General features: G+C 41.2%; 1 protein-coding gene across 2 annotated transcripts in view; it reads left to right on the top strand.

Annotated features, from left to right (window-relative positions):
* mfsd8l1 (major facilitator superfamily domain containing 8-like 1) overlaps positions 1–25,324 on the top strand; it is a 70,813-nt gene that overhangs the window by 40,368 nt on the left and 5,121 nt on the right. Inside the window, exons 6-12 of one of the 2 annotated variants that reach the window (XR_011960896.1) lie at positions 3–330; positions 4,551–4,624; positions 8,244–8,327; positions 9,069–9,198; positions 11,568–11,599; positions 19,699–19,829; positions 24,855–24,977. Coding sequence is in view for 1 of the 2 variants with exons in the window: in XM_072572553.1 (XP_072428654.1) it covers positions 3–330; positions 4,551–4,624; positions 8,244–8,327; positions 9,069–9,198; positions 11,568–11,690; positions 19,699–19,829; positions 24,855–24,947 (963 nt within the window). In the remaining variant the exon portion in view is untranslated. Of the gene's footprint in view, positions 1–2; positions 331–4,550; positions 4,625–8,243; positions 8,328–9,068; positions 9,199–11,567; positions 11,691–19,698; positions 19,830–24,854; positions 24,979–25,324 lie in introns of those variants that run through there. The other variant, XM_072572553.1, reaches the window with a different exon arrangement.

A 25,324-nucleotide genomic window follows, 5' to 3' on the forward strand; every position in this document is an offset into this window, starting at 1 on the left:
AGCTGTTCATGTGTTTTATGTGGATCATTCTTCAAGTGATAATAATTTTTATGTATTCTGATCTTCCATTGGTTACCAAAAATAATTCTCAAAGAACAGTCATTTCAGCTGAGGAGGAAGAACCTTTGGTTCATGATGATGTGAACTATGAAGCTGCTGAGAACAATCAGTATGGTAGCATTATTGCACATGAAAACTTAGTTCAACCAACTAATGATATGGATGGTGAAAATAGCAGAGTGGATGAGTATCAATATATCCCTAATGGACACATTGATGACGAATACAAAATGAATGATAATCCTTTCCATAATTTTAGTGCCACGAAAGGTGGGTATTCACAAATTGGTTCTTATGAACTACTTGTAAGGTTCTACACATTTTTGGTATTGTTTATCCTTTTTGTTCATGGAAACTTGATTTATCACCATTTTTAACAAAACCTAAACATATTTTATTAATTACGCACAATTTATTTAAAAATGGTTTGTACAGTGGATTACCTGTGCATTCTGCTTATGGGCTGTCATTTTTCTTAAAAAAGAAAATACATTAGTTTGAAACCTGATGAAAATCTAAGACAAACTTCTTCCAGCTCTCAGGTGGCGGGGAAATAATAGGGAGAATAGCTCACTATACATTTGTCACCATTGGGGTTCTGAAATTCCTGTGAAAATCCAGGACTAAATGTCTGACCTCATTCTAAATATTATGTCCTAACTGAAAAGTGCATAATTTCTGCTTATATTATTTTTTCCCTCTCCTTTTCTCCCTTCCACTTATTATTTGTCCTCAATACCATGCAAATTCTGTGGTAACCAAATGATTTATTTTTGCAGTGCTATAATGCCTCAGTTGAGAACACATTCTCATATTACTGTATAATGAGTGTCTGCTTAAAGTGAATGGATAAAATGATCACATTTTTTGTACTGTTGTTCTGGATGTGTTTACACTTGCAAAAGGGGTATGGTACTTTCCCAAATCTTGGTTAGCTGAAATTTCTGTTGCAGTAGAGATGTGTTTACTGGACCTAGGTTTAGAGTTTATGTTTAGCTTCTATCTTGTGTTGTGTAGCTCAATATTACTGTTGTGGACCAGACCAGACCACCACAAAATATTTAAAGGTGGTAGCCTAGACCCTGACTTTTTCTTATTTTAAACGCAAATGCAACGTGGAGTGTTCCAGATGCAATGTGACTGGTGAAACTACTTGATGTCAAGCAAAACTCAATTTATTCAAACACTGCAGTTAAAATACAACAAAAGAAAGAATAACTTAGAGTAACTTAACTCTATTGGAAATCTTAACAGAGTAATAGACAGATTAGATTCCTACAGTATGGAAACAGGTCCTTTGGTCCAACAAGTCCACACCGAACTTCCGAAGGGTAACCTGCCCAGACCCAACTCCCTCTGACTAATGCACCTAACACTATGGACAAGTTAGCATGGCCAATTCACCTAACCTGCACATCTTTGGATTGTGGGAGGAAACCGGAGCACCTGGAAGAATCCCACGTAGACACTGGGAGAATATCCAAACTCCACACAGACAGTTGCCCGAGACTGGAATTGAACCTGGGTCCCTGGTGCTGTGAGGCAGCAGTGCCAACCACTGAGCCACCGTGCCACCCCTAAGAAAGTGGTAGGAGCGAGCACAGCAATCTCACCTGCTCCTGGCTGGTAACTATTACAAATTTTGTAATGTTCCATAAACACACCCCTTGGCAAAAAGGCAAATTCAGAAAATAGATTTTTTCATATGTAACACCCACAGTAGGAAGAGAAACCCAGCTTCTAGCTGTAACCAAGGTTGGGGGGTGGGGGGCACGGGAACATCTACTTCAAGACTCCAGCAGCTGCAGCTGAGTCTAAAAGCTTTAAAAAAATTCAAAAAATTCTGTTCTGAAAGCTGGTCACACCCATCCAAGCTGCTTCTATTGTTCCAACTTCTTTAAAAAAAATACAACGCTTCACAAGCTGCTTACATTACCACAGATAGATTAAATGAGAATGCCAAGCAATCTCGAAAGAAACCAGGGCACAATACACCTCTCAAAGCCACAGCATTGTCATATTACTCTAAATACATAATAATTTCTTTTATTTTCAAATAAAAGATAAAGTAACCACAAGATGCTTGTTTCAAAGTTATGCAATTTCGAAAATATTGGGTTTTAATTGCAGAGACGGTAAGAAGCATTTCAATCTTTGGTGCAGACGCAATACTTAACTGTAAGTAATGAATGAATATAAACAGATCACTGAGAAATCTGAGACTTTTCTGAAAATTACAAAACACTTTAGCATTGTATTTTGGTTATTTTAATTCCGATTCAGTTAGCATATCAGCACAATGATTTTCTCATTTGTTCACATTTGTGACTTGGTTTTACTGTGATATTTTTGGTCTAACTTAATAAAGTGCATTCTTCTGTTATTTTCATCATGCCTTTTGTAATTTTAAAGACAGGAAATATAATTGAATTCATGTGCAGATGTCAATAAGGAAATTAAATGAAAAACAAAATTATCTTTATTAGTTGAATCAAAAGTCATTTTTCCAGGCAGTCAAATGACAAGTAAACATGGTATTTAGGACTTCTTTCCTATGTCATTTTTTGAGGGGAAAAAGAATTATAGGTTGCCACTTTAGAAGTAGGATTTTCATCAGCATAACTTTTTGCTCTGAAATTTCTAGTTTCAAAGGAAATAACAAAATACTTCAACACTTCTCTGGTATGCAGAGAAAATATAGCCACTTCTTTTGTATTATAAGATTTATCTAGTACAGCTAATAAAACAATTTGCATATCAATAAACTTTTGCCAAAGAGAATTCTTTGAAACTAAGCAAATGAGAGACAGAAAGCTTTCGTTATAATTTGAAGGCAAGATGAGGTCTTTACATTTTAGAAGGCTTAATTTTCAAGTTAGTTGCCACAGTACACAGTATGCTATGAATGAATAAGATTACTATTTAGTGGAGTATACGTCATTTAAAGCTTCCTTTTTCACTCTTTTGCTTTCCAGTTTATTTAGGTCTGGTCTTTATTTCTTGGTCTTTAAATATAACTCTGTTTCTCAATACTAAAATATTTTTGGTCACCTAACTGAGCTAAGTATATTGAAAAATAATTAATTTGGTTCTCAACATTTGTAATTTGGTTAGTTAGATTATTGTTTTGGGAATTCTTTGCTGAATCTGCACATATGTCTGCATGAAAATGGAAACTTTTGTGAAGAGCTTTCGGGGCAATAAAATGATGTCAATCCAATTAGTCTTAAAGGGATATAAATCAAAAATGTATTTTTACTTCCCAGATAAACTACTTTAGCTGTTTGCAAATGTTTGCCTTCACACTGATGTAGGATTAATATTAAAATGAGAAATCTATTTTTATGTATTAAGCGTCTCAGCTGGCTGTAGCCAGACTTTATTAAAGAGAAAGATTTTCAGTTTCCCTAACATCCATTAAGAATATGGAAAAAGTTACATTACTATTCTAGAATGTTATTGGATAATCTAAAGCATGTTTTGGTGCAGGAAAGAAGACTTTAGACTTAATGATGCTTAATTGCACTTGTTTTATTCTTTGTAGTCATTTGTTATATTCTGTTGTCCTTGGGATCCTGTTGGTAGTCTCAGTGTGCCACCTTGTGGCAAAACTTTCTAACTGTGGTGAGAAATCTCCCCGTTTTGAATAAATAAATGATGGGCATTAGTAGCAAATTTATTTTAATTTTTAAAAATTTTCTACAAAATAAAGCTGGCATATTTTGGTTATCACATAACATTTTTTTAAAAAAGGAAAAAGGTATCATTTAAAGTCAATTCTTAGGATTTTTACTTTAAGATTTGCACCTTATCAAATGAATATAAAATTATTCAGTCATCTTATACATATAAATGAACATTGCTGTCACCAGACCAGTTAGAGAAAATAACAGATGTGATTCAGTTATCGACTTTTTAATTCTGTCCTCATAAAATCAAGTCCCATGACATTGTATTATGCAGCTTCAATGTTCTGAAATACTGCCTGAATAAAATAGAATATATTTAAAAATACATTTCTTTAGGAGAAAGCATTATTGACTCTTTTCTTGGCTACAAAATCATGGAGTGAAAGCTATATTTTTTAATTCACTTGAGACTGGGTGTCGCTGGCTGACTGGCCAGCACTTGTAGTCTATCTCCTTAGTTGCACTTGATAAGGTGGTGGTAAGCTGCCTTCTTGAACTGCAGCAATCCATGTGCTGTAAGTAGAAGTCCATGTACTGTAGGCACTGTGTTTTATACCTTATTTGTTGGATTTGATAGAACTCTGAATTCAGTTATAAAATGTATTTGAAAAACTAGTTGAGGATCATTCCCATCTTCACTGCCTGAGCAGTAATTTGGCAAAGTCCATTTGTTATGGAACTCTGAATCTTTCACTTATTTTCACCAATAAGTTCAAATTAAAAAAAAAAATTCCATTATTTCTTGTAGTAGATAACTTGTTTTAGATGTAGTTTATAATTAGTTTGGTGTTTCCATTTCAGAGTACCTGCGAGAGGAAGTTGTGGTTGTTCTTACGGCACAATTCATTACACTATTCAATCAAACTGCTTTAGAGGTATGTAAGCAGATTTAACTCGAGCACCTTGAATTAGATACAACCAGTTTGGTAAGTTAAATGGCAAATGCCACATTAAAAGCTCTGCTTAGCATTACTCTAGACATTTCTATACTGGTTGCTTTCGAAAGTAGATGTAGCTCAATGATTGATAGTAAAGATGTTGCTGAACTGAATTTAATTCTTCGCACTTGTATTTATTAGCTACCTGTGATCAATCACTTTTTTTTAACTTCAGAAATGGTCAATTTTAATTCCATAAAGCAATTTGATATGCGAGTGAATAGCTTTTATTTTGTCTATTCCTATAGAGTTTTGTTTCTACTGGTATTACATTAGAGGACTATTCTTGCAAAAGGAAGTGTATACTTCTATTTGAAGACACTTGCCCTGTCCTGGAAATTAATTTCGAGCATTCTGCGTGCATTGCAAAAGTAAACCTAGCTTGTTTCTATGAAAGAAAACATGCATTTAGTACAGATGTGAGATTTTTATCACTATATTTTAGATACGGTTTTGCAAGTGCTGTTCTAACCTTGCACCATTTATGTCAGTTAAATAATGTACTGTGCTCCTTCTGGACATCAATATGATATTTTAAGCAGGAGACCTGTCTGTCTTGGGGAACAGATGAGAGAAATCATAACTTTTGTTGCTTTGAGATTATGTGTGAATGATCCCAAATTAATAATATAAAGATAGGTTTTAATTCAGGAAACAAAATTCTTCAAGCGGTTTATCCACCTTGGTAAACTCTGAGGTTATTATCTCACCACTTCAATTGGATTGTTGTTTCTTATTTTCCCATGTTGGTGTTTTTTTGCTATGCTTTTGAACTTTTGTGTTATCATTGGCTCACAATATACTTAGAGACTACCATTATATGATACTGAATGGCTAATTTACTGCAATGTTGCCCAAAACATTTTTAATGTAAGTACTACATTAACAATTATAATAAAATGCTTCCAATCCCTATATTGTAACAAAGGGTGTCATTTTATGTATTTGGGTGTAGGTCCAGTTTTTATGAAGGGCTTGAAAAGAGCAGCTTTTCCAGAACTATGATTTTGAAATAGTAGGTGCCTCAAGATGGATTAATAGAAGTTTGTTTATATCGTGGATCTGTATGATGGAGAGAAATCCATTACACTTGCAGAGTTAAAGATGAGAGTTTTTTTGTAGTTAGTTCACAAGTTTTCAGCAGTTTCAAGAAGATCTGACTGCAGTCAGAAGCAAATATAGTTTCTCTTGCAACAAGATTAGATTTGATTCCCCACAATGTGGAAACAGGCCCTTTGGCCCAACAAGTCCACGCCGATTCTCCGAAGAGTAACCCACCCAGACCCATTTTCCTCTGACTAATGCACCCAACACTGTGGGCAATTTTAACATGGCCAATTCACCTAACCTGCATATCTTTGGATTGTGGGAAGAAACCAGAGCACCCGGAGGAAACCAATGCAGACACTGGGAAAATGTGCAAACTCCACACAGACAGTCGCCTGAGACTGGAATTGAACCCAGGTCTCTGGTGCTATGAGGCTACAGTACTAACCACTGAGCCACCATCCCGCCCCAATGATTGTTCAGAATAGGTCAAGAAATAACGTTACTTCAGTTGAAAGTGTACAGTTTGTGAAGTTTCCAGACCAGAAGTATTTGGATAGAATTTTGCATATTATTAAAAGACTGAGAAAGTCTCAGTGCTCACAATCAGGCAGCTAAAGGAAAAGTGAGGACTGCAGATGCTGGAGATCAGAGCTGAAAAATGTGTTGCTGGAAAAGCACAGCAGGTCAGGCAGCATCCAAGGAGCAGGAGATTCGACATTTCGGGCATAAGCCCTTCTTCAGGAATGAGGAAGGTGTGCCAAGCACGCCAAGATAAAAGGTAGGGAGGAGGGACTTGGGGGAGGGGCGTTGGGAATGCGATAGGTGGAAGGAGGTTAAGATGAGGATGATAGGCCGGAGAGTGGGTGGGGGCGGAGAGGTCAGGAAGAAGATTGTAGGTCAAGAAGGCGGTGCTGAATCCGAGGGTTGGGACTGAGACAAGATGGGGGGAGGGGAAATGAGGAAGCTGGAGAAATCTGCATTCATCCCTTGTGGTTGGAGTGTTCCTAGGTGGAAGATGAGGCGCTCTTCCTCCAGGTGTCGTGTTGCCATGGTCTGGCGTTGGAGGAGGCCAAGGACCTGCATGTCCTTGGCGGAGTGGGAGGGGGAGTTAGTGTTCAGCCACGGGGCGGTTGGGTTGGTTGGTGCGGGTGTCCCAGAGGTGTTCTCTGAAACATTCCGCAAGTAGGCGGCCTGTCTCCCCAATGTAGAGGAGGTCACATCGGGTGCAGTGGATGTAGTAAATGATGTGTGTGGAGGTGCAGGTGAATTTGTGACTGGTATGGAAGGATCCCTTGGGGCCTTGGAGGGAAGTGAGAGGGGAGGTGTGGGTGCAAGTTTTGCATTTCTTGCGGTTGCACGGGAAGGTGCTGGGTGTGGAGGTTGGGTTGGTGGGGGGTGTGGACCTGATGAGGGAATCGCGGAGGGAGTGGTCTTTCCGGAACGCTGATAGGGGAGGGGAGGGATTCAGCATTACTGCACCCGATGTGGCCTCCTCTACATTGGGGAGACAGGCCGCCTACTTGCGGAATGTTTCAGAGAACACCTCTGGGGCACCCGCACCAACCAACCCAACTGCCCTGTGGCGGAACACCCTCCTACTCCGCCAAAGACATGCAGGTCCTTAGCCTCCTCCATCGCCAGACCATGGCAACATGATGCCTGGAGGAAGAGCGCCTCATCTTCCGCCTGGGAACCCTCCAACCACAAGGGATGAATGCGGATTTCTCCAGCTTCCTCATTTCCCCTCCCCCTACCTTATTTCAGTCCCAACCCTCGGACTCAACACCGCTTTTTTGACCTGCAATCTCCTTCCCTGACCTCTCCGCCCTCACCCCCTCTCCAGCCTATCACCCTCTCATTACCTCCTTCCACCTATCGCATTCACAACGCCCCTCCTTACCTTTTACCTTAGCCTGTTTGGCACACCTTCCTCATTCCTGAAGAAGGGCTTATGCCCGAAACGTTGATCCCCCTGCTCATTAGAAGCTGCCTGACCTGCTGCGCTTTTCCAGCAACATATTTTTCAGCTAAAGACCTGATAACTCTCAGGGCCGGAACTGAGAAGAATTGGTTACGTCAAACTGATAGATTTTAAAAGGAAAGGAAACTCTTTGGATTTTTGAAAATATGTAATATGATAGTTTTGCAAGTAGATGAGATTTTGTCTTGAGTTTTGAAATCTTTCAAGTGATGTTCTATGTAAATAGCTTAATTTTATTTATATTTCTGTTGTGTAATAAACTTCTATCTTAAGCACATAGTTTTAAAACTAAATTAACAGCCTATGTTTCAGTGAAAGACTGCCTGGTTAAATTAAAAGAAAATATGACCTATTAGGCCAAATTTAATTCTGGAGTCTGACGTAGAATCAGTTGGGATCCTAACAATAACACAATTATTCAGAACTTTTCGGGATAAATGTTTTGAAGTTTTATGTATCTCTGCTTACCTGTGGAGCAAAACACATTGAAGATGTTTAACCTAACATGCTGAATTTTAATTTCAGACAATGGTTACTCCTATTACACAGAAGTATTTCCACTTTGGTGAATTGGAGAACAGTTTGATGTACTGTATATGTGGAGTAGAAGTAAGTAATAATTCATGTCATGATGAAGTATGTTGCACTTTGCCTTTATTAATCAATCATTTATAGTGATTCTGACAGTATATTTTGGGTGGTCTGACTGTATCGCAGCATAAAATAATTCCTTGGAAAAGAAGGCCTGCTATCATCGAATACTCTATCAAACAACAGAACATTTGTTAAATCTACTTGGAATTGATTTAAGTATGTAAATGAGAATGTTACCTTCTTAAATTAGAATTTGCACTCCATGCAATCTTTATTGTAATTAAATTCTTCATTACTTAGAACTTTATCTGACTCTCACATTCCAAACACTGGTCTTGAACACATGAATTGAAAGACTGAAATACTTGTCATGAGTAATAATGTAATTTTTATTTTATAATTTTAATTTTTTAAGATTAAACATTATCCAGTAATTCAGCATAACAGCAAACTGGAATTAAAAAATTGGATTATATGACATCTGGATTAAACAACTTTGAGTTAAGATTATAATTCTATATAGTCATTGGTGGCAGTAGTTACATTCTTTGTGGATAGTGTCTGAACTTGGGCTAATTTACTTTTAAACACTCATTTTTTGGAATTCTACAAGCTGCTTAACTTAGATTGGAATTTTTTGTTTCTTTTACCAACATTTAAGTACAGCTATTATCTAATTATGACATTTAATGTTAGACCAGATGAGCATTGTAGAATTATTTTCTGGCATCACATTCTAACTTTTGTATTTTACAGGTGATAGTTGGATTCTTTCTTGTGAGGTGGTTAAGCACGAAGTTTGCTGATCGAGTAATCCTGGCAGTGGGTCTTCTTATATGTAATATTTCTTGTGTTTGGTGTTTAATTTTCCTGGCAAATCCAAAAGGTAAGAGTTTTGTTGCATTTACTTCTTTTTATTACTTTCCCATAGGTTTAAAATAAAACATCCCTTATGCAAATTTAAGTTCTGGTATAGAAAGATTTAATTTCTCAAAGATGCCCGCTCCTCCTCCAAGTTGTTTGTCAGTATACTTATTGGGTGATTGATATTTAGAATCAATAGTATTTACATATCATCAATTAATTAATTTTGCATAGCCCTTACAATTGAAGTGAATTCAAACAAGATGAAATGTGTGCTTCTGTTCTGCATGATGTTAAACAGGTAGGTCACAGAATAAACTTCAGTGATGAATCCAGTGATTTTGCATGTACTGTACAATTTTTAAAATAATAAGAAAAGTCTAAACATTTTTATTTGTTTTGATTTTAAACATCCATGATGAGTCCATTTAGGTGCTATCTCTGTTTTGCTGATGTTAAGTGTAATGGTAAACTTAAAAGAGTTACATATTAAAATACAGAGATATGGCATTGAAGGTGAGTTGGAGGTTTGGATTAGGAATTGGCTCTCTGGAAGAAGACAGAGGGTAGTAGTTGATGGCAAAGGTTCATCTTGGAGTGCCGTCACTAGCGGTGTTCCGCAAGGATCTGTTTTGGGACCATTGCTGTTTGTCATTTTTATAAATGACCTAGAGGAAGGGTTAGAAGGTTGGGTGAGCAAGTTTGCGGATGATACGAAAGTCGGAGGAGTTGTAGACAGTGAGGAAGGATATGGCAGGTTACAGCGGGATATAGAGAAGCTGCAGAGCTGGGCAGAAAGGTGGCAAATGGAGTTCAATGTAGCTAAGTGTGAAGTGATTCACTTTGGTAAGAGTAATAAAAAGATGGATTACTGGGCTAATGGTAGACTACTTGGTAGTGTGGAAGAGCAGAGGGATCTTGGTGTCCATGTACACAGATCTCTGAAAGTTGCCACCCAGGTAAATAGTGCAGTGAAGAAGGCATATGGCGTACTGGCTTTTATTGGTAGAGGAATTGAGTTCCGGAGTCCTGAGGTCATGCTGCAGTTGTATAAGACTCTGGTGCGGCCGCATCTGGAATATTGTGTGCAGTTTTGGTCGCCATACTATAGGAAGGATGTGGAGGCACGGGAACGGGTGCAGAGGAAGTTTACCAGGATGTTGCCTGGTATGGTAGGAAAATCCTATGAGGAAAGGCTGAGGCACTTGGGGTTGTTTTCATTGGAGAAAAGAAGGTTTAGGGGTGATTTGATAGAGGTGTACAAGATGATTAGGGGGTTAGATCGGGTTGACAGTGAGAACCTTTTTCCACGTATGGAGTCAGCTATTACAAGGGGGCATAGCTTTAAATTAAGGGGGGGTAGATATAGGACTGATGTTAGGGGTAGGTTCTTCACTCAGCGAGTTGTAAGTTCATGGAATGCCCTGCCAGTAGCAGTAGTGGACTCTCCCTCTTTATGGGTATTTAAGCGGGCATTGGATAGGTATATGCAGGATAGTGGCTTAGTGTAGGTTAGGGGTGCTTTGATCGGCGCAACATCGAGGGCCGAAGGGCCTGTACTGCGCTGTAATGTTCTATGTTCTATGTTCTATATTATGACTGTATTAAACTCACATGATCTTGATGTGGATGGTGAGACTCTGCTCCACATTTTGAAAGGCTTTTGCCCAAAACGTCAATTCTCCTGCGGCTCGGATGCTGCCTGACCTGCTGTGCTTTTCCAGCATCATACTCTCGACTCCAGATTTCTAGTGCACTGCAGCTCCATTGTAGAAACAAATTCTTCCTTGGAAGAAGATCAGGGTCCTCAGACATTGATTCCCACTTGCTGAATCTTTGACAGTGCAGCTCCAGAAGCATTGCTTTACTTTTTTAAAAAAAAATTGGCCATGGCATGTAGCTGTCACTGGCTGGATGAGAATTTATTGCCAATCCCTAATTGCCCCAATCTGAGTGGCTTGCTTGAACATTTTAAGAGTCACCCACATTTCTGTGGGCCTGGAATCACAAAGGCACAATACATTTATTTCTCTAAAGAACATTGATGATCTAGAGAGAATTTTATGACAATCAACAGTGGTTATATGGTTGACATTAAGCTAGATTAAACTTTGAATTTAATGAAAAACATTTCTGCCATTGTAGGATTTGAAATCTTATCCCTAGAGCATTAGCCTATCCTCTGGGTTGTTAATCCAGTGATATTACGAGTGCACCACTTACTCCATAAAATTTCAGGCTAAATAGCCACCACTCCAGCTGCTCCTATACTGTTTATATGGTACCACTAATTCAAATAAATTGCACTTTATTGGAATCAATTGTGTGTAAATGTTTTTTTTTAACCCTTGTTTTAGAAGTATGAACCTGTCATCTTTTGTCTCTTTGCAGGGAGTTTTGCCATGTTGCTCACAGAGTTTGTGGTAGGTGTGTTTCTACAAATTCTGGGGTTGCCATTTGTTGCAGTTTCTCAAGTGTCTTTGTTTTCAAAAGTTACAGCAGAGAAAACACAAGGTCAGTGGGTGTGGTTTCTTTTCCCCACTCCCAGTTTTTATGATGAGTGCTTATGTTGGCATTTAGTTTTATTGTATCCCATCACCCACAAAGCATGGCACACCATTTTTAGCATAACTAATTTGTTGTAGCTTGCAGATCCGGGAATTATGTTTTGTGTCTTTTGATGAAGGTTCACAATATTATTATCACCATTTCAAATGTTGAGTTCTAACATGGACAGATCAATGTATTGCTTTAAGTTTAATTTGTATTTTGATATGGTCTGTGTAAGGGGAATTATTGTTTGACTTTCGCTTTTAAATTTGTGTTAACTGGTGCAGAGGTGGTTAAAGTTTGATGCACATATTTTCAATAATGTTATTCCTCATGTGGTGTAGTGCTGGAAATGAAGTTCCACTATTCCCTGAAAGGTCATAGTAGTTCAGGATTTTAATGAAGTGTGCAAAAGTCACCCAATTTTTACTGTTCAGTGCGTTAGAAACAAAGGTAAAAGAGAAAAAAACTGTTGCTACCTAGTAACATGAATCCAGTTTAGTCATAGAGCTGTACAGTATGGAAACAGACCCTTCGGTCTAACTCGCCCATGCGACCAGTCATTCTAAATTAATCTAGTCCCATTTGCTAGCATTTGGCTCATACATGCACCACCCTCTGTGTGAAGAAGTTGCCACTTAGGTGCCTTTTAAATCTTTCCCTCTCACCTTAAACCTATAGATTTGGGATTCCCCACCCTGGGGAAGAGACCTTGGCTGTTCACCCTATCCATGCCCCTCATGATTTTATAAACTTCTGTAAGGTCACCCCTCAGTCTCTGATGCTCCAGGGAAAATAGTCCCAGCCTATTCAGTCTTTCCCTATAGCTCAAACCCTCCAGCCCTGGCAACATCCTTATAAATCTTTTCTGAACCCTTTCAAGCTTCATAGCGTCCTTCCCAAAGGAGGGAGACCAGAATTGCACACAGTATTCCCAAACTATCCTATACAACCGCAACATGACCCCCTAATTCCAATACTCAATGCACTGACCAATAAAGGCAAACATAGCACACACCACCTTAACTATACTATCTACCTGTGCCCCCACTTTCAAGGAACTATGAACCTGTACTCCAAGGTCTCAGCAAGGATCTTTTCAGGATCTTGCCATTAAGTGTATGTGCCCTGCCCTGATTGCTGTTCCAAAATGCAGCATTTCACAGTTATCTAAATTAAACTCACTCTGCCACTCCTCGCTCCATTGGCACATCTGATCAAGGTCCTTTTTTACTCTGAGATAACATTCTTTGCTGTCCACTACAACACAAATTTTGGTGTCATCTGCAAGCTTACTAACCATACTTCCTGTGTTCACATCCAAATTATTTATATAAATGATGAAAAGCAGTGGACCTGTATCAATCCTTGCGGCACTCCGCTGGTCACAGGCCTCCAGGCTGAAAAGCAACCCTCCATCACCACCCTCTGTCTCCTACTTTTGAGCCAGTTATGTATCCAAATGGCTAGTTCTCCCTTGAGTCCATGTGAACCATTCTACCATGAGGACCCTATTGAATGCCTTGTTGAAATCTATATTGACCATGTCCACCTCTCTACCTTCTTTAATCCTCTTCTTTATTTCCTCAAAAAACTCAATCATGTTTGTGCATGGGCAATCATGTCTCACTATCGTCGAAAGTCAGAACCAGCCAGAATGAAAAGTTGATGTTAGTATACCAGTCTTCAAAACCAGGCTGGGAAAAATGTTTTGAGTAGCTTAGAAAAAAAACTCCAGAAGCAGTAAACTGCTGGAAGCTAGGTATGGGAAACTCGTATGTTTTCCCTACAACTGTTTAGAAGTCCAAAAGAAGGATACTTCAGAAACCATCTAAAGCCATAACAACTAAACAAGATATTTTAAAGTGGAGACATAGCAGTAGCCATTTCTGAGATTTAAGTAAGAGAAATTTAAGGTTGTTCTTGAGGGTAAAGGAATTGTAGCTTTTCTTCTCATATTTGTATTAAGGCCATTACAGATATTTCTTCTATGATGTAATTTAATTTTAACTTTTCTGTGTAGTGAACTTTGATTTTTTTGCTAAAAGTAAATGGAGAGCCTCTTAATACGTTCAATGACTGACAACTATTTTATGCAAGGCAACTCTCACTTCAGGATCTGACTTTCCCAGTATTACCATCAGCTGGGATCATAATGATTTTATCACCAATTATTCCAAAAATCTTTCTAACATTATTAGGACCACATTTTAAGAATGTGTGTTTAATAATGCAATTTTGAACTTGTAAACTATGGTGTCGTTTCACTAATTAGACGAAGGAAAGCCACATACACCATCCATGTGCAAAGTAATGTCGTCATCAGTAGGGCTTCTTGTGGCATCATTTCATTCCCAACTCTTACCTATAAATAAAGTAGCCCATGGCAGAGGATTGCAGGACCAGACTGATCATGCTTGGCTTGTTCTGACATAGCTACAATGAAACAATTAGAAAACTATTTTGTCAGCTATGTAACTATCTCAGGATTCTGGATGTTAACTGTCAATAGTTTGAGGAAGGGAAGTTTTTTTTGTATCATTCTGTCATGCAGTCCTTTGATATTGATATTGTGCTGAAGTCTTCATTATCAAGGTGAACCAGAAGCAGGAGGAATGGAAAATGATGAGGATATGATGGTGTTTCAGTCTAGACAACCCTCAGAGTTCTGCTTAAGTTCAATTTAGTCAGGAAATGTGGAAGAATCTATTTATCTTTTTGCAAATTGACCTCCAAGCATCTTTACAAATGCAAACTAGATATTTCTTGACATTAAACTTCAATAAAAGTAGTTTTGTTGCATGAAACAGCATGCCAGCATGGATAATTTGCGCAAATTTATTTATTCCCGGTGCTTGTAAACTGTTCTTAAACGGATCCTAGTAGTTGTAACAGTGATACCCGAGGTCTTCTGAAATTTGAATCTGCAGGCCCAGGGTAATTAATTTGCCAGTTGGTATTTCCCTATTATTACATTCCACTTTCATGCACCACTTTCAACAGACTCCTATAGCATCTTAAGGGTAATAAACGAGGGATCAGGGCCCAGGGAAATATGTAGATATTCTCACTGAGGTTGTTAAACTTCCACAGTACAAGAGTTTTAAGAGCTGCCTTGTTATATGCCTGCACTAAGCAGATACCTAATTGCAGCATGCAATCTAAACATGCTCCTTTTTTGTTACAACCACGTAGCAATTCAATATCCAATATGCCACTTTCTTCTTCAAATTGGGTACTGTCTTTCTGGCTCATTTATTCCATTATCTATCTGTTTTAAAGGGCATTCACTTTTTATATTTGAGTCCAGGTCCCCCTTATACGTGATTTGAGGTCTGACGTTTACCTCATGGTAAGATATTCCCCAAATCTGAGCCAATTCAAGGTTTATAGGCTGGAGCGATATTGCTTGATTGGCTTTGCTAATATAAATTTACAGTAGTGCCAGATCCTGAATTGTTTTTTTTTATTCATTCATAGGATGAGGGCATCACTGGCTAGGCCAGCATTTATTGCCCATTCCTAGTTAAGAATCAACCACATTGCTGTGGGTCTGGAGTCACATGTAGGCCAGACCACGTAAGGAAGTTAGTTTCCTTCCCTAAAGGACATTAGTGAACCAGATGGGTTTTTCCCCAACAATTGACCGTGGATTCATGATCATCATTAGAAACCTAATTCTGGAAGTTTATTGAATTTAAATTCCAGCATCTGCTGTGGCAGGATTTGAACCTAGGTCCCAGGACATTACCTGGGTCTCTGGATCAACAGTCCTGTGATAATTCCACTAGGCCATTATCCTCTCGTGTTCTGTAGGGCCCATTGGCTTTAAATGTTCTGTCTTTTAGCGCTAACTTTTCTGTACTTTGTGTGTAAAAACTGGCCCTTGTCAGTAAATTGCAACTAGACCATGTTTTCCCAAACTCTTAAAATGCAGGTTGTAATTTTTAATTGTGGTATTTCTAAAATAATGCAAACTTTGTTTGAGAAGGTAGTTTACATTCCTAGAGAAAGTGAGGACTGCAGATGCTGGAGATTAGAGCTTAAAAATGTGTGGCTGGAAAAGCACAGCAAGTCAGGCAGCATCACAGCAACAGGAGAATCGACATTTCGGCATAAGCCCTTCTTCAGGAATACGAGAGGTGGAAGGAGGTTAAAGTGAGGGTGATAGACCGGAGAGGTCGGGAAGAAGATTGCAGATCAAGAAGGCGATGCTGAGTCTGAGGGTTGGGACTGAGAAAAGGTAGCTGGAGGGGAAATGAGGAAGCTGGAGAAATCTGCATTCATCCCTTGTGGTTGGAGGGTTCCTAGGCAGAAGATGAGGCACTCTTCCTCCAGGTGTCGTGTTGCCATGGTCTGGCGATGGAGGTGGCCAAGGACCTGCATGTTCTTGGCGGAGTGGGAGGGGGAGTTAAAGTGTTCAGCCACAGGGCGATTGGGTTGGTTGGTGTGGGTGTCCCAGAGGTGTTCTCTGAAACGTTCCGCAAATAGGCGGCCTGTCTCCCCAATGTATAGGAGGCCACATCGGGTGCAGTAAATGATGTGTGTGGAGGTGCAGGTGAATTTGTGACAGATATGGAAGGATCCCTTGGGACCTTGGAGGGAAGTGAGGGGGGAGGTGTGGGCGCAAGTTTTGCATTTCTTATGGTTGCAGGGGAAGTTGCCGGGAGTGGAGGTTGGGTTAGTGAGGAGGTGTGTGGATCTGATGAGGGAATCACGGAGGGAGTGGTCTTTCCGGAACACTGATAGGGGTGGGGAGGGAAATATATCCTTGGTGGTGGGGTCTGTTTGCAGGTGGCGGAAATGATGAAGGATGATACAATGTATCTGGAGGCTGGTGGGGTGGTAGGTGAGGACCAGTGGGGTTCAAGGGCGGAGGAGCGGGAAGTGGAGTACTGTGTGCAGTTCTGGTCGCCTCACTTTAGGAAAGATGTGGAAGCTTTGGAGAGGGTGCAGAGAAGATTTACCAGGATGTTGCCTGGAATGGAGAGTAGGTCGTACGAGGATAGGTTGAGAGTTCTCGGCCTTTTCTCGTTGGAACGGCGAAGGATGAGGGGTGACTTGATCGAGGTTTATAAGATGATCAGAGGAATAGATAGAGTAGACAGTCAGAAACTTTTTCCCCGGGTACAACAGAGTGTTACAAGGGGACATAAATTTAAGGTGAAGGGTGGAAGGTATAGGGGAGATGTCAGGGGTGGGTTCTTTACCCAGAGAGTGGTGGGGGCATGGAATGCGCTGCCCGAGGGAGTGGTAGAGTCAGATTCATTGGCGACCTTTCAGGGGCATTTGGATAGGTACATGGATGGGTGCTTAATCTAGGATAGAAGTTCGGCACAACATCGTGGGCCGAAGGGCCTGTTCTGTGCTGTATTGTTCTATGTTCTAAGTGGAGGAGATGCGGTGGAGAGCATAGTCAACCACGTCTGAGGGGAAATTGTGGTCTTTGAAGAAGGAGGCCATCTGGGTTGTTCGGTATTGGAATTGGTCGTCCTGGGAGCAGATGTGGCGAAGGCGAAGGAATTGGGAAAATGGGATGGCATTTTTACAGGGGACAGGGTGGGAGGAGGTGTAATCTAGGTAGCTGTGGGAGTCAGTCGGTTTATAGTAAACGTCCGTGTTGAGTCGGTCTTCCGAGATAGAAATGGAGGGGTCTAGGAAGGGGAGGGAGGAGTCGGGGTGGAAGGTGTTAGTAAAACGGATGAACTGTTCAACCTCCTTGTGGGAGCACGAGGTAGCGCCGATACAGTCATCGATGTAGCGGAGGAAAAGGTGAGGGGTGGTGCCTGTGTAGCTGTGGAAGATGGACTGTTCCACATATCCACCGAAGAGGCAGGCATAGCTGGGGCCCATGCGGGTGGCCGTGGCTACTCCTTTTGGTTTGGAGGAAGTGGGAGGATTGGAAAGAGAAGTTGTTCTGACTGAACTAGTCCTCACTCTGTTGAAGGAGGGTGTCAGTGGAACGGTACTGGTTGGGTCAGCGGGAAAGGAAGAAGCGGGGGGCTTTCAGGCCTTCATGATGGGGGATGGAGGTGTATAGGGACTGGATGTCCATGGTGAAGATAAGGCGTTGGAGGCCAGGGAATCAAATCATGGCTGACCCCGCACTGCCCATTTTTACCTGCCCCGGCCGACCCATTGTCTCAGCCTGCTCCTTCCCCACACCTTGACACTGTCCTGTCCCCCTTAGTCTAAGAACTCCCCACCTACGTTCGGGACACCACCCAAGCCCTCCACCTCCTCCATGATTTTCGCTTCCCCAGCCCCCAATGCTTTATCTTCACCATGGACATTCAGTGACTATACACCACCATCCCCCATCACAAAGGCCTCAAAGCTCCCCACTTCTTCCTTTCCTGACGAACCAACCAGTACCCTTCCACTGACACCCTCCTTCGACTGACTGAACTGGTCCTCACTCTGAATAACTTCTCTTTCCAAACCAAAGGAGTAGCCACGGGCACCCGCATGGGCCCCAGCTATGCCTGCCTCTTCGTTGGACATGTGGAACAGTCCATCTTCCGCAACTCCACTGGCACCACCCCCCAACTTTTCCTCTGCTACATCGATGACAGTATCGGCGCTACCTCGTGCTCCCGTGAGGAGGTTGAACAGTTCATCCACTTTACTAACACCTTCCACCCCGACCTCAAATTTACCTGGACCGTCTCAAGACTCCTCCCTCCCCTTCCTAGACCCTTCCATTTCTATCTCGGACAACCGACTCAACACGGACGCTTACTATAAACCGACTGGCTCCCACAGCTTCCTAGATTACACCTCCTCCCACCCTGCCCCCTGTAAAAACGCCATCCCATATTCCCAATTCCTTCGCTTTCACCGCATCTGCTTCCAGGAGGACCAATTCCAATACTGAACAACCCAGATGGCCGCCTCCTTCAAAGACCACAATTTCCCCTCAGATGTGGTTGACGATGCTCTCCACCGCATCTCCTCCACTTCCTGCTCCTCCGCCCTTGAACTCCGCCCCTCCAATCGCCACTAGGACAGAACCCCACTGGTCCTCACCTACCACCCCAACAACCTCTAGATACATTATATCATCCTTCTTCATTTCCGCCACCTCCAAACAGACCCCACCACCAAGGATATATTTCCCTCCCCTCCCCTATCAGCGTTCCAGAAAGACCGCTCCCTCTGCGACTCCCTCGTCAGATCCACACACCCCCACCAACCCAACCTCCACTCCCGGCACCTTCCCCTGCAATCGCAAGAAATGCAAGAGGTGCGCCCACACCTCCCCCCTCACTTCCCTCCAAGGCCCCAAGGGATCCTTCCATATCAGTCAGAAATTCACCTGCACCTCCACACAAATCATTTACTGCATCCGCTGCACTCGTTGTGGCCTCCTCCTACATTAGGGAGACAGGCCGCCTACTTGCGGAACATTTCAGAGAACACCTCTGGGACACCCGCACCAACCAACCCAACCGCCCCGTGGCTGAACACTAACTCCCCGTCCCACTCCGCCAAGGACATGCAGGTCCTTGGCCTCCTCCATCGCCAGACCATGGCAACACGACGCCTGGAGGAAGAGCGCCTCATCTTCCACCTAGGAACCCTCCAACCACAAGGGATGAATGCAGATTTCTCCAGCTTTCTCATTTCCCCTCCCCCCACCTTATCTCAATCCCAACCCTCAGACTCAGCACCACCTTCTTGACCTGCAATCCTCTTCCCAACCTCTCCACCCCCACTCCCTCTCCGGTCTATCACCCTCACCTTAACCTCCTTCCACGTATCTTATTCCCAATGCCCCTCCCCCAGTCCCTCCTCCCTACCTTTTATCTTGGCCTGCTTGGCACACCCTCCTCATTCCTGGTTGAAACGTCGATTCTCCTGTTCCTTTGATGCTGCCTGACCAGCTGCGCTTTTCCAGCAACACATTTTTAAGTTTACATTCCTGTTGTACATGAATGGCTAAATCCCATTGCATCCTTTTCCATTGCAGGATTCAGTCAAGGATTGCGTCGTTCAATTGGAGGACTTGCCACAATATTGGGTCCCATGTGGGCAGGCGGCTTAACTAATAACCTTTACATAATGTTGGGAGTCATGATGGGCCTTCTGACACTTCTGACTGTAAGTTAAATGGAATTAGGAATTGTTACTGTTTCTTGATGTAATTTCTGGTTTGTAAATTGGAAAATCAGCTGCTAATACAAATTTTCCTTTTACTTAACTATTGAGATTGGTAACGTAATTAAATACAGACCAAAAAAAGATACTCTGGTTCATACAGCTTTCCACAGTGAAGTCAAATGCTTTGTGCATTAAGACTTCACATCCTGCCTCAAATTGCTTTGCACTTTGAAGTGTCAGAGACATTTCAGTTCTGCTGTTGACCACAGAAAAACTGCAATGGGTAGCAGCTGGGAACTTGAAGCCTCAACTGATGTTTTGTAATTCCCACTTTTGGACTGGGATCACAAGTACAACTTTAGAATCTGTGCTAAACTTCTAAGTTTCAACTAATGAACTTTGGACTTTGCTGCTCTATTATAGATCAGCTGTTTGCTCAGTCATCAGAGAATTCTGTGGATTCATTTCTGTGATAGTGCAGACTAATTAATTTTTTGACAAATAACGTGGGTCAGAGCATAAGTAAACTTTTCTGTTTTAATAATGGATTGAAGGATGCATAAACTAACTTATTAACGTCTGAAGGTTTGTGTTTAAATTTAGAAAGCAATATAACGTAGAACAAAGAACATAGAAAAGTACAGCACAGAACAGGCCCTTTGGCCCACTATGTAGTGCTGTGGTTTATACCTAATGTAAAATATAATAATTTAACCTACGCACCCCTCAACTCACTGCAATCCATGTGCCCGTCCAGCAGTCGCTTAAATGTCCCTAATGACTCTGCTTTCATCACCACCGTTGGCAATGCATTCCATGTATTCACAACTCTCTGCATAAAGAACCTACCTCTGATGTCTCCTCTATACCTTTCTCCTAATATTTTAAAACTATGACCTCATGTACCAGTCAATCCTGCCCTGGGGAAAAGTCTCTGGCTATCGACTCTATCTATTCCTCTCATTATCTTGTGTACCTCGATCAGGTCTCCTTTCTTCCTCCCCTCCTCTCCTGAGAGAAAAGTCCAAGTTTATTCAACCTTTCTTCATAAGCCAAGCACTCTAGTCCAGGCAGCATCCTGGTAAACCTTTGCATCCTCTCCAAAGCCTCTATATCTTTCCTATAGTAGGATGACCGGAGCTGGACACAATATTCCAAGTGTGGTCTCACCAGGAATTTGTAGAGCTTTAGCAAAACTTCGCGGCTCTTAAACTCGATCCCCATGTTAATGAAAGGTAAAATACCATATGCTTTCTTAACAACCCTATCCACTTGGCTGGCAACTTTGAGGGATCTATGTACTTGCACACCCAGATCCCTCTGTTCCTCCACACTGGCAAGAATCCTGTCTTTAATCCTATATTCGGCATTTGAGTTCGACCTTCCAAAATGCATCACTTCGCATTTATCCAGTGTAACTCCATCTGCCATTTCTCAGCCGAGCTCTACATCCTGTCTATATCGTGCTGTAGCCTGGAATAGCTCTCGATACTATCAACAACACCTCCAACCTTTGTGTCATCTGCAAATTTACTAACCAACTCCTCGACCTCCTCATCCAAGTCATTTATAAAAACTACAAAGAGCAAAGGCCCAAGAACAGAGCCCTCTGGGACCCCACTCATCACTGACCTCCAGGCAGAATACTTTCCATCTACAACCACTCTCTGCTTTCTGTCAGACTATTCAAAAATAGCCTGATATTGCCATGCTCACAAAAATTATATTTTCCAGCATATGATCAGGACTCCTTCTAAAACTATTCCTGAGTATGTTCTGTTCTTTTGGCAGAACAGACTGACTGAAGTGGTGGCACAATGTTGAACATTCACTGCCCCTCACTATACACAGTTTTGTTACCTGCACGTCCAAGTCCTCATGAGGTTGACCCCAGATTTCCCTTCACAGCCCCACTAAGTCATGCGGTCCTTCCAATAGGTGGAGAATTCTATTATAGTGCAATTCATCATTTTTTGTTATTCTGTGTGGAATACAAGGTACTGTTAGAAGGGAGTGATCCTGAACGATTCAAGATTGACTCAGGACTCCATCAAGGCTGGTAACATTAGATTAGACATAGGCAAGGTAACCATCTATACCTCTAGCCCCTTCCAAGAATACCCTGAAAGCCTTCTCTGCATTTTTCTTGAACAGAACCAGACTGGACTTTGTTCTCACATTGCTCTTTTTGACTCTACTCACACCTTTTAATTGGATGAAGTGTTATAGGAGCTCATTTGGGTCCCAGCTAGACTTGAGAATTTATTTTTAAGCTACACGTGCCATTTTGTGACATTAATGGAAAATGTTTTGTTCTAGTCCTACACCAATCTCCTTCATTGTCCCTATATCTAGTACATTAATGACTGTTTCCTATTCTCAGGTTCAACTGGAATATTGAATCAACGTTGCCATTAATTGCAATGCTTCCCTCATCTTCGCATCCATTGACTCAGTTGTGTCAGTTGATACCTATAATAAGTGTGTTCAGACCTCTCTACAGCTATCTTTCTGTAAGGCCTCTTCCATTTCCTGTTTCTTCAGGTTTTTTTTAACATCTTTTCTAATGGTACTACTTTCCATGTTAGTGCTTTTGATATTTCTCCCTTTGTCCTCAAACAAGGATTCTCCTGCTTGACACGACTGTTGAACATGTCTGTTCTGTTTCCCAATGCTCCCCTTTCCTCCCAGAATCTAAATTGGGCTCCATTGTTCTCACCTTCCAACTAACCAGACACCATATTCAATAGATCATCTTCCACCATTTCCTTTGCCTTCTTTTCCTTTGTTCTCCTTTCAGCATTCTGAAGGAACCATTCCTTGATCCACTCCTAAATCAACCACAGTAGCTCATCCCTTGCCCATGTCATATTCACAAGCAGGTGCAGAAGTTACAAACTAACCTGTTTTGTCTCCTCCCTTCCTATATTTCAGGACTGCATCTACTCCAGGTGGAACAATGTTTTTCTTTTGTTTGCAACTTGATGTATTGTAGGCACTTTGTATGACAGGGATTCCATTATACTTTTCAGAACATCTCTATTCAGTCTGCAAGCATGACCTTTCAAGCTTCCAGTTGCCTGCCATTTTAATTCTCCACGCCAGTCTGTTTCTGACCACTTTTGCTCTTTACCTCCTACACTGCTTCAATGAAGTTCAACGTTCACTTGAGGAGCAGGAATTTTGACAGCCAACAGTTACAGGTCGTAATTTCTGCCCTAGTTTTTTTCAGATGGCAGATGTTGATTATTCTATTGTTCTCAATTAAACCTTGACCAAGAAGATTCCTATTTGTTTTTGTTTGTGTCCTTTTTTAAGTTTGCGCTACCTCCCTTTGTCATTTAATCATTCTTGCGTTCCATGCTATCATAGGTTTTTTTGTTTTCTTTTTACTCCTCCTCCCATCCCTTTCCATTATCTCTGTATGCTTAAAGCCTATTATACTGCTAATTTTTTCCAGTCCAAGAATATTTCCCAGAAATATTAACTCAGCTAGTCACAAAGTAAAGAGAAACTCACTTAGTATTTTCTGCTTTTATTTCTGGGAATCAAAATTATTTGATTACTGCTTCCTGCGGTCCCTTAGCTGATCAGGCACCAAATGTAATGTTGTCCATCACAACAAATCGCTCAGTCACATCTCCTGACCAAAGTACACGACAGCATTGGTAGGAGTTCTTAGCCGTTGTGGAGGTAAAAGAACCTTCTTTGTATTGAGAACACTCTCCGCAGTGGTGTGTGACATTGTGTGACACTTTGCTAACTGCCATAGATTCAGAACAGATCTATCTATCAGTTACTTTGGACAATCAGAAGCAGAATTATATTCACCATAGTCTGCAACCTCAGGCCTGGCATGTGGAAGAGTTGTTGTGGTTCTGTTCGCCCAGCTGGGAATTTGTCTTGCAAACGTTTTGTCCCCTGTCTAGGTGACATCCTCAGTGCTTGGGAGCCTCCTGTGAAGCGCTTCTGTGCTGTTTCCTCTGGCATTTATAGTGGCCTGTCTCTGCCGCTTCCGGTTGTCAGTTCGAGCTGTCCACTGTAGTGGCCGGTATATTGGGTCCAGATCGATGTGTTTGTTGATAGAGTCTGTGGATGAGATACAGGGGATGAAACGTTTGCAAGACAAATTCCCAGCTCGGCAAACAGAACCACAACAACGGGCACCCGAGCTACAAATCTTCTACCAAACTTTGAATGTGGAAGAGTATTCCAAAAAAAGATTCATGTTGGTCTCTGTTTCTCTCTCCACGAGTGCTGCCAGACTTGCTGAATTTCTCATGTACTTAGTTTTTATTTCAGATCAACATCTGCAATATTTAGCTTTTATGTTAGTGCAGAAAACATCTTGGCTGCAGTGCTAGGTGTACTTAATAAGAAGTTGCCAATCTAGTGAAGTTAACATCCATGTTAAAACATGGAAACAGCAAAAGAGAATAAGCAATCCCACATCAAAATTCTGCAATTCTACCACATCCTGTTGTGTTGTGCCAGTTAGACAATTAATGGAAAGAGGAGGCAATGTGAACATCCCCCCGCTACAATAATGTGAGAATCCAGAACATGCATTTAAAAAAAAAGGCTGAAGCATCTGCAGCTATCTTCAGCCAGAAATGTAAAGTAGTAATCGATCTTGGTGTCCTTCTGAAGTTTCTACCATCGCAGCTGTTGCTCTTCAGCCTATTCATACAACATGATGTCAAGACACACCTGAATACATTGGATACAATAAAGACTCTGAGCTGCACCAATATTAAAAGAGGCAATGAAGGCTTGTGCTGCACAACTAGTGTGGTTCTAGCCAAACTGTACAGCACAGCTACTTCTGAAGAAGTCATACCAGATGCAAAGCGTTAATTCTGTTTCTATCTCCATAAATGTTGCCAAACCTGACTTTCTCCAACATTCTCGAGGTTTTCTTTTAAATGCCAAGTTTGACTGAACTGTTAGCCAGCTTTGTGTATGGCACTCCTACAATTTACATAACAATGAACTGAGTTCATCTAACCATATTTTCTATTTTAGATAATGATGGTATTATCGTACAGTTATTTGGTTGAAACTCCCCTGACACTGACCTCACCTGTGACACGGAGAAATGTGGAAGATGATTGCTGAAAGTGCAAAACAAATCCAGAAAAACTACAAGGTAGAGTGACATGAAGCAATTATTGATGATGCAGAAGAATAAAATAAATTAGCTGCAAAGGTATCTTGAGAAATGAGAAACTATAGGAGCAGAGAGACTATTTTGGCCCATTTGCTATGTCTGAGTTCGACAACAATGTACAATTATTATCTATACCTCAGTTAGTTATTTCTCTCACCATATGCCTAACTATTTTCGAAGATGGCCTAAATCATTCTGTGCAATCTATTTGTGTGAAGGTTATGCCTGATCTATCAAAATATCTCACCTCTTTTGAGCTTCATCCCATGTTCCCTCATTCGGATTCCTGTAGTCTTTGACTCTTCATGCTTTTCTGATTCTCTGT

Source organism: Chiloscyllium punctatum, chromosome 6, assembly GCF_047496795.1.
Source record: "Chiloscyllium punctatum isolate Juve2018m chromosome 6, sChiPun1.3, whole genome shotgun sequence".
Lineage (NCBI taxonomy): Eukaryota > Metazoa > Chordata > Chondrichthyes > Orectolobiformes > Hemiscylliidae > Chiloscyllium > Chiloscyllium punctatum.